Here is a 10,270-nt window from a genome sequence, read left to right as displayed (position 1 = left end):
CTGCAAATGTATAAATCTTAAACATACATTTTCTACCTAAATCAAACCTCTGTGCTATTGATTTCCCGATTATATTAAGGTTATGTAACTTATTTCATGACTAGTGAACTACAGATAAATCTAAGAAGATTTCCATGCCATTCCATGATTACCAAACCAACATAAATCTGAGGGAATGTCTCACAAAAAACGGGGGTTTTAGAGTCCTGGTAAAACTGAGTAAATACTTACTGCACGTCAAACACTACAGTACTTAAAGTTCTCTGTGTGTATGTTACGAATTGTAATCTACAAAGTTGTTACCACAGAAATGTCAATTGCTCTCCCCCCACTGCTTGGATCTCAGGGTGTGCTAACATTAATTATCACTGTCAACAGGAATTCCCTTAATGTTAACATGTTTTCCTTTTTGCTCTTCCTTTATCAAATGTTTCCTTCATTTCTATTTGTACAGGATTAATAAAAATACTTCCCTTTATAAACAATAACTTTTTTGTATCGAAATAGGAGAATAAATACAGTAGTATCATTTTTCAAGTCACAACTTGATTTGTTATACTTTCATGATAAAAAGTCAATTTTGATTTGTTTTCTTTAAAAACATTATCCTTTGAAAACCACAATTGTTGGCCTTGGCTTTTCCTTATGATTAATTATCTATTTTGCTATAGATTGTTTTACAAAATATCCATAAATTTATGACTACATGTATTGCATATGTAATTTGTGGATGATGCAGTGAAAGTCTACCCAGTTCCCTAAATGAATATCTCAACTAAGGATGCACAGAACCTTAATACAAACTGGTCCCTTACTAAGTGCTTCCAGAATTAACTGCCACAGGCAAATACTGTATCAGTGTATGCATTTTTCTAGGCTTAATTTTGCAATTAATATATTAAAATCAGAATAAAACCCATCATATCTCTGTGTCTTATAACAAAGTTACATATGCTACAACATTGTTCTGGCCTTGAACTACCCAAGTCCAGTCGGACAGACGAATCACCCCGTGAGGCGGGTCACTTCAGGTCACACTGATCTCCCATATAGATCGTCAACTCCAGTAGGCTATTACAAATCTGCGCTATTGTACTTATTAGGCTATGCAACATCTAAAAATGCTAAAGTTCATGCAAATGCATAGTGCAAAACAACATAAAAAACGCAGACGCAGCTAAATATACTATAAAACGCAGATACAGCGAAATACTGTTTATCTTTAACAGTGAAAATTGGGTCATTGCTTTCTTCTATATTTTTCCACGATTCACAGAAATAATATATATTCTTGTGTAGAAGCAATAACATAGTCTTATATTACATCAAAACTGGTGAAATCAGACAGACATGACAATGACACATACCTTTAGAAAAGATTATGAAGAGCGCCTCGAACTCCCTCCGGTCGGTTGAAAATATGTTGATCAATGAAGTCGTCCTCTGGATTTTTCATACAGAATATACTAGAACGCGAGGTTTCACGATAAACAACAAGCCGGTAAACAAGATAGGACAAACAAGGTTAAAATAAAGATAGATGTTTTCCCTCAGTGGTGTTGTTTGGAACATTTCATTTATATAGCATTAGATTGCACAAACAATGGAATTCCTTTTTTACGTCAAGTATTATTGTTTGCAGATGATCAAGATGATATGAATCTTAAAAACACAAAGCATGCCAAGGACAAATCAGCAAATTATTATTATTTAGTTTGAAAAATGTATGTGCAAAAATGCACGTTTAATCAATATATTAAAACCATGTCACGGACACCCCTAATCACATGTACCATTACTTAATTGCACTTTGCAAAAAACTCATATTTTGCTAAGTTTAGATGACTAATTTGTCTTCAAGAAATATAGGCCTAGTATGGGCTCATGAGAAAATAAATAAAACATCCTTAATTAAGCATACATGGATTAAAATACTTTGAGCTTTGCGATCGAGTGCTTTTCATAAATAAAAATTAATGAGTTTTGATTTATTGAAATTATAGGCCTAGTATGGGCCTGTTAGACTTTTTTCACATAAATTATATATGGATGACATATTTGTGATATAATATATCCTATCATCAGAAAATTTGCTTAAACTTACATTTTATAAAAATATCTACCCTCTCTATATGTAAATTAAGAGAATGTACTAGATTTAATAGAACGTTTGTTTTAGGTAATTTTTCGATTTGCTGGTATAGATCTTATCATAAATAAAAATTAATGAGTTTTGATTTATTGAGAATGATATATAAAGAATCTGATAGATTTCGAGTATTATGAGCCTCAAAAATTGGTTAATTTAAAATTTATCTACTAAAAACGGTAAAGATCTATTTTCCAAAGCATTTATCTAAAGGTTAATTCATAGTTATAATACACGATATCTGTATACTTTACTTATCGAAATTTTACGGAAATAGTTATTTAACTTGACATACTTGACTCTTAATACCACTAGGTTATGAACCACACTTGTTTCGTATACGGGGTACCCCTACTTATTTTCACGTGATAGAAATAAGTAGGGGATGTCCTGCATACGAAAGAAGTGCCTGTGTGATGCACCTTAAAGACATTGTGTACCCCACGTAACATAATGGATATTAGCCTAGTGAGTTATTTTGTTCTTACACAGTATCTCAATCATACTTTCCAGTAAGCGTCACCTTAATTCCAGTGTTTCTGTGAAAGTGTCTTCACCAAGACAGACAGACGGACGGATTGTCTGACAACATGATCTTTATTAGATCATGTAGATAATGGGGCTAAATATTTCTATCACGTCTCTCAGCATCATCATTGTTTAATATGCTATAAAAATAATTAGCTCATGAGGTTAGAACAGACTGGGTATATATTGGGGTAGATGGGGGTGTACTCTATATCCATCTTCAAGTACCATGTATAGGTTTTCCTGATACCTCTCCCCTTCTGATTACGTCTGAGCTTTTTTGCATACTTTTATAAATTAAAAGCCCGAAGATATGCGTTCCAATGCGAAAAATATATATCCGATAATCAAATAATGAACTTAATAAATGGGCTTTCGTAAAAATATACCAAAAGAGAAAAAAATCTGAACAGTTAATCAAATCTTTTGCAAGATTCTTTAAATTTTTATAAGTTACATGTCAGACTACTCCTGTTGCATACATCTGAATTGATGTATGAATGTAGAATACATTGATTATCATTCCTTTACCACCACACATATGACATGTAGCTTTTTTTCTGTCGAAAATTCTCTTCTGTGATCAAAAGTTTCTTGTATTTTTCCTTTCCAACTTAGAACAGAGTTCGTTTCTCTCACTAATCAAAATACTTATGCCCCCCTCCCTAATTTTTTCTTAAACAAATAAATTTTACCATTACAAATCATAGTTTTTCAGAGTTATTAAAAGGAAGACAAGATTAACCCCAAACAATGGAAGGGGGTTGGGGTGGTGTAACAGTTCAAAAATGGACGGTGATCAGAGTATGCTGAGCTTTCTTTGCTGTTTTCACTCAGAAAGGAACTGAGAATGACCTTTCTACGAAACATGTGCATATGCATACAGAATTATGCCATACTAGTTTTCTGATCTCCCATAACACCACTAGAGTAAATACCAAATAACAGAGTAAAATAGGGTCAATTTCTCTAGTCAATGTCTGAGCAGGCTTCAATGAACCAATCTCTGTTGAACCGTGTATTTTGGCAACACAAATGCTGTTTAAAGAATACTCTTCTTTGTTGAACAATTTTATCCAACATCATCACTGTGTATAAATATCTTCTTAATTTCTCCAATTTATTCACCTATTAAGTGTAATCACACTGCATAGTCTAACAGTGTTCCTCCAACAATTCTACATCCACTCTCACAGAAATAACAAAACAAGATCCGTGTCCTTTTAAATAAAATTTGTATTTCTTTCAATTTAAGTTCCCTCTCTTGGGCAATTCTGCCCCAATTTAAAATACATGCATTGTTAAAACAATTAAATCAGCTGTTTGACAAGAAAATCCATATTTTACATTATGCCACCGGCAGTGAACATTATTAAATCCCAGCACATCTTGTGTGAATTTCTAGTCCCATATATAACACAATCAAATGAAAGAAAATTATCACAGTCACGTTTCTTATGTGCATACCAATACATGTATATTGCCACTAAATGGTTTTTACAGTCTTTGGTTATGTGAACTCCTATGAATGAATATGAAACAGTAAGGGAATGGTTGACTGGAACAAGTGATTTGTTTAACTGACTTTACACATGCAATACAAGAGATAATGACATCAAGTTAAAAATAAAAGTTGAGATCATAGCAGCTCGAGATAAAGAAATGGATGTTTCAGAGAAAATTATCAAACAAATTTAATCTCCATTGCACAGTTTAAGTTATTTTTTACTGCTAAAACATAAAAAAAGTTAAAATAAAACATACATATTTCATTAATACATGATGAATTGAACATTTCATTATGACAATACATAATTATAAAATATTAAAGAGATCACATGAATCAATAGGACAATGAAAACCCCCTCTGAAATACCAGTAAAAATTATCATATCTACAAAAATGAACTCAATAATCTGTATCTCCTTACATAGTAAGTAAATAAATGCATAAATCACATAATGTTATCTAAAAATATGGCAACAAATAAATTTTCCCTGAAGCTGAACAGTCTACTTTTCAGTGTAACGGAAGTGACTGTCAGTTTACAGGGCATTCACTCGGGCTTCGAGTCCTCTCAGTTCTTTCATTATCTCTGGTGGCAGATCCTCATGAACTTGCTCATCAAAGTACTTGGCAATGTCTCTGACTTCCTGCTGCCAATAGTCTTTAGGAATACTGAACAGAGCGTCCATGTCAACGTTATCCTGAAGTCCCTCCAGATTCAGAGATCCTTTCTTGGGAAGATTTCCGATGGCGGAGGGCACGGCACAATCTTCACCATCGACCCGTCTGAAGATCCAGTCTAAGACACGCGCGTTCTCTCCAAATCCAGGCCACATGAAACGACCATTCTTATCCTTCCTGAACCAGTTGACATGGTAGATTTTTGGCAATTTATTGGTTTCTTTGTCTTGGAAACTTAACCAGTGTTTGAGGTAATGCCCAAAGTTATAGCCAAAGAATGGACGCATTGCAAAAGGGTCGTGCATTATCACTTTCCCTGGAAACAATGTAAATTTGTCATTAGTTACTTTTCAAAAGAGTCGTTCATGAAAAAAAAACAAAACTTTTTTTAATACAAGAATTGAGTTTTTTATTAATACCTTTATGCTCTGCTGCTGCTGTTGCTTCAGACCTCATAGAGGCTCCCATATATACACCATGCTGCCAGTTAAAGGCCTCGTACACCAGAGGAATACCTACAAGAACCACGACAGAATTAGCCATAATGCAAGAGAGATAACTCCAACTATAAAACTCCTCAGAGAAAATAAAAGTCATCTTGAAACAAGTGTTTAAAATTTACCTTCGGGTCTGCGTCCCCCAAAGATGATGGCCTCAATAGGGACACCCTCTGGGTCCTGCCACTTCTCATCCATGATGGGACACTGAGCAGCTGGTGTACAAAATCTGTCAAAAGTACAGGAAAATCAATCAACGCTAAACAATGGTGATAAATTAACAAAGTCCACATGTTACAAGTCATTAAAGTATTTCTTTCCTACTGAACAGAGTTCCGATTGATTAGAGGTCCTTACCTGGAGTTGGGGTGGGCCGCCTGTTTTCCCTGCTCCGGGTGCCAGTCTTCCACCCCCAGCCAGGACTTGATTTTGGTGGTTCTGGGGACCTCCCCCTCCAATCCTTCCCAGAAAACGCCCCCATCAGATGTCTCCGCCACATTGGTAAATATGGTGTTTCTAGAAATGGTTTCCATAGCCATGGGATTCGTTTTCATTGATGTGCCTAAAACATAACAATGTCAAAACAAATATGTCCTAATCAATTAAATTAAACTTTCACGCAGTGAGCAATGGGCATGTTTAGCTTACCAGGTGCCACACCAAAGAATCCAGCCTCTGGATTAATTGCCCTGAGTTTTCCGTCTTTATCAAATCTCATCCATGCAATATCGTCTCCAACACAGGTGACCTTATAATCAGGAAGAGCGGATTTCATCATTGCCAAGTTGGTCTTTCCACAAGCACTTGGAAAAGCAGCTACAAAGTATTTCTTCACCCCTTTGGAATTTTCAATACCCAAGATCTACAACAATAAACCAAATAATTTATTTTTTTCAAAACTTTGTATTTTAAGCAGAGTAAATTAGAACAAAGTAGATGTGATGCTTAACAAATATAAATCTGAACCTACCAGCATGTGTTCCGCTAACCAGCCCTCTCTTTTCCCCAGAATGGATCCAATCCTGAGGGCGAAGCATTTCTTTCCCAGCAGTGAGTTCCCACCATAGCCACTTCCGAAGGAACAGATTTCATTCCTCTCTGGCAAGTGTGCAATGATGGTATCCTTGGGGTTGCATGGCCAGTTATTGTTTAATGGTTCTAAAAGGAAATACACATCATTACAAGCAATGTTTCCTTGAAAGGTTATACTGAATATTCACGAATAGAGAAAGATATAATCAACAAACCTTTAAGAGGTAGTGGAACTCCTACAGAATGCAAACACTTCACAAAGTCTCCATTTCCCAGAGTTTTTAGCACCTTGGTTCCGACCCTGGTCATTATTCTCATGCTGGCTGCGACGTACGCCGAGTCTGTGAGCTCGATCCCGATCTTAGAGAGTGCTGAGCCAACCGGACCCATGCTGAATGGAATCACATACATTGTCCTGCCCTTCATACAACCGGGGAACCTCATGTTGAGTTCTGTGTCCATGTCTTCTGGAGACATCCAGTTACCTAACGTTCCCGTCACTCCGTTTTTTACGACTGGAATTGTATCCCTCATCTCCTCTGTAGCAATGAAGGTCCGACTCTCCACTCTAGCTACGTCCTTGGGATCTGTCCTGGCCAACCAGCTGAAAAACATTGAAAAGATCATAAATATATTTCAATGTCCTGCTTGTTTGATTCTTTAATTATTTTCAAAGAAGTGAAAATTATCTTTTAAAAACTTTTTCTCTTTTTGCAAATATTAATGTTATTCTTTAAGTTATATAAATTCTTACTCTCTGACCATTTCCTCAAAACTGTAAATTATAAATAGTTAGAATTACCATTTTGTTTATTTTGAATTCTCACCAGTTGTCCATCTTTGGCAGAGGTTTGATCATGCCATCCCTCTGCAGAAGGTACAACAATAATTCATTCTCGCGCTCCGAGCCATCGCAGATGTGAATCGTATCCGGCTTGCACAATTTGACGTTGTCTTCCACATAATGCCGTACTTTCTTTGGGAGGTCATTCAGTCGTCCGTATAAAACCTGTGAAGCAATACTCTGATAGGGCCGGTTGAGGGCATTGTTACCTTTGATCTCCTGAGAAATCCGACTGGAAAAGCTTGGCCTATAAATGAGAATTTACACGTTTATTTGTTTGGTAAAAAAAAAATAAACACATTAATATGTGCCCATTGACTTCAAAACATCCATAAAAGTATCACAAACTTCTATTTGTAGAAGTGACATTGACCTAGTCTACAGCTTGTCGCCGAGTTATCTCTTCGATGAAGACCTACAGTACTCAAGATAGACGTCTTATCATATTCTGCTAAACATCTTATCATTATTAGTCCCCCGTATCATAATATGAACGAACATATCATCGACATGACAATACTAATAAATTATTATATTATCGACCAAGTTTTTTTTTCCAGTTACACATTTTGGGGAAAATTTTTTTTCTCGTTTCCTTTCGTTTGTTCATTATATCCGATACTGACAATATTCAGTGCATGTCAGCAAGTACATCCGGCGATCAGCTGTTCACTTCACGTGGGCAGTGGAAAAACGGATCTCTCTATATCGTGCGTCACGCCCTATGATCCTAACCCTTTCGCATTTTTTTCCTTCCTCGTCCACTCCCCTTCGTTTAAGAAATTTATATTAAAAGATGCCGTACTATATCCTGGCAATATAGATAGTAACTATAACACGTTCTTTTTCTGCTCCAATACTTTTTTCCTGGAACATCTTTATTCATAGAATCGAATTTTAGGAAGCGCAGAGTTTTTGAGAAATGATATTGAGGGTACTTACTTTAAATGGCCACACTGCCTGATTAACTTTGTTAAAGTATACATTGTTTTAAACTCTTTTTAATCCCCGTCAGATGAAGTCCATCACACAACTAATCCGGCGCAATTTGACAAAGCTGACCCCGGGCGCACTTTCAAAGTTTGACCTTGCGTAAGAATAACAACTACAGTTGACAAAATTCACGAATTTACAATATAATTTTTGCAAGTGGCAATAATTAATCTTTCCCTGTGGGTACCGATAAGCTAACTAAGTCACTTTGTTGAACACCCGAAGCCTTTATAGAGGGACTACTTTCTTATATACAGTCACACCATGCTTGAAGGCGTTTTCTAATGCTGCATTCTGATTGGTCAATCCGGACAACGCCTTCGTGGCATCAGGAACAAACACATTCTCTATTCGAAAATATCGATTATATCCTTTTTCTAGAGAAATTACGACTGGGACAGAAATACACACATTTTCATACATTCTTTTCCCGCACATTTCTAGCAACAACGCTAAAACTTTCATTCAAAATAGTAGCAAAAGCTTTCCTCAAATGTTCAGCGATATTTCCAGCTCAGAAAAAAACCTTACCACAATTTTTCAGAAATATGAGATTTAGAGTATTTTTTTTACTTAATGTGTCTATATAATTTTCAATATCATATAATTAATAATAAAATAATTACAAATCACCTTAAAACAAAAAATTCTGACACGAAAATATATAATTATAAGAAAAAAAACTAACTCACCCATTTACATCCTTCAGTTTTCCTTCTACTGACAATCTCTTGGTTTTTATATCTAACGACCCCATCTTCAGTGATACAAGATTTTGTGTATGTGTTTAAACAGTAAGCACACAAATACATTTGTTGGAACCTCTCATCAACTCTCAGCTTTAGTATGAAAAAACATGACGAAACGTGGGTACTATTTATACTATCTGCAAATTCGTCATGCGCAGTGACGTTCGAATTGTCTAGTGAATGGTGAGATCCATCTGCGTAATACTGGGTAATACTGAACTCAATCTGGACCAGAGGTTATTGACCCCCGAGTCGTGAGGGGCACCGTATAGCAGAGGCACTGAAGCATGAAATTAATCCGGAGAGGAATCAAAAAGCCAAACACACATAATGCAGTTTTATATTTTTGGAAATATATGATAATTTATTAGTTCAATCGATTGGTAAATCAGATATTAATATTTAAAAAAAAATAATCAAGGTAAATTTTATTTAACGACAGTTAATCCTTAAATTACTTTACTGTGCGAAATGTATTTAAGTTTGACTTATGAAATATAATCACGTCTAGACTATCCAAACTAGAGACTGAAAAACAACGAAAATATGAGCATATATGAACCGTTGCATATAAATACAGCATTATACTAAAAGGATGATTTTAGTGCTGTCTTGTATGATGCATTTTCTGTAGCAAGTATGATTGGGATTGCAATTCAGACATCAAAATGGAAGTTGTATCGTAGAGAGATTTCAAAGGCCATTTTCCATTCAAACTTGTGACTTGCAAAATTTGATAAAAAATTATAATTCAGTTTCATCATGTTTTATTCCTCTTCCATACGTGGCATATATATACATAATACATTTTTTTCAGTGGCCATGAAAAATTTGATTTTCCTTTTCTGTCAGACCGAAAATACAGGATTGCAACAAGAAATCATACAAAATACCGAATTGTAGATATACTAAATAATAAGAAATACACATAAATTGATGAACGTTATATAAAAATCTTGGATTTCAATAAGATCAGATCCGTATGTACGTTAGTATATAGATTTACGTGGTCACTGTTCGTCAACCAGGAAATTTAACTCGGAAAGGAAAAAACACGAGGTTGGATGAGTCAATGTGCTATTCAGTACATTCACGTTAGAAAATAATTGACAGTACATCAGAAAAATCAGCATTTATACTATGTGGCCTTTTCTTTTTAGCAGTTGAGATTTAAAATAGAGATCGAGTTTCCTTTTTGACTCTGTCAGTTAAATTGTCATATTTTTATTGCAGTTGTGATTAATGCCAAATGTTTCATGCTTTGAACAACGTGGTAAAATTCCGACAAAAA

General features: G+C 35.2%; 1 protein-coding gene across 2 annotated transcripts; it reads right to left on the bottom strand.

Moving 5' to 3' along the window:
• Window positions 1-3,895: 3,895 nt before the first annotated feature.
• LOC134273199 (phosphoenolpyruvate carboxykinase, cytosolic [GTP]-like) lies at window positions 3,896-9,089 on the bottom strand. 2 transcript variants are annotated; one of them, XM_062755385.1, is made up of 9 exons: window positions 8,923-9,089; window positions 7,221-7,484; window positions 6,609-6,997; window positions 6,332-6,519; window positions 6,010-6,223; window positions 5,719-5,923; window positions 5,487-5,590; window positions 5,284-5,379; window positions 3,896-5,180 (listed from the first exon to the last, which is right to left on the bottom strand). In XM_062755385.1, exons 1-9 carry the CDS (start codon window positions 8,985-8,987, stop codon window positions 4,723-4,725), a joined length of 1,983 nt encoding a protein of 660 aa, XP_062611369.1. In that variant the 5' UTR covers window positions 8,988-9,089; the 3' UTR covers window positions 3,896-4,722. The 2 variants fall into 2 exon arrangements, with proteins under 2 accessions (XP_062611369.1, XP_062611370.1); XM_062755386.1 differs by lacking the exon at window positions 8,923-9,089 and adding an exon at window positions 8,180-8,715.
• Window positions 9,090-10,270: the final 1,181 nt, after the last annotated feature.

Source organism: Saccostrea cucullata, unplaced genomic scaffold (genome assembly GCF_032062105.1).
Source record: "Saccostrea cucullata isolate Sc308-1 unplaced genomic scaffold, CSIRO_AGI_Scuc_v1 ctg336, whole genome shotgun sequence".
NCBI lineage: Eukaryota > Metazoa > Mollusca > Bivalvia > Ostreida > Ostreidae > Saccostrea > Saccostrea cuccullata.
Note: the sequence above shows the minus strand (reverse complement) of the source record. Positions and strands in the feature narration are given on the sequence as shown.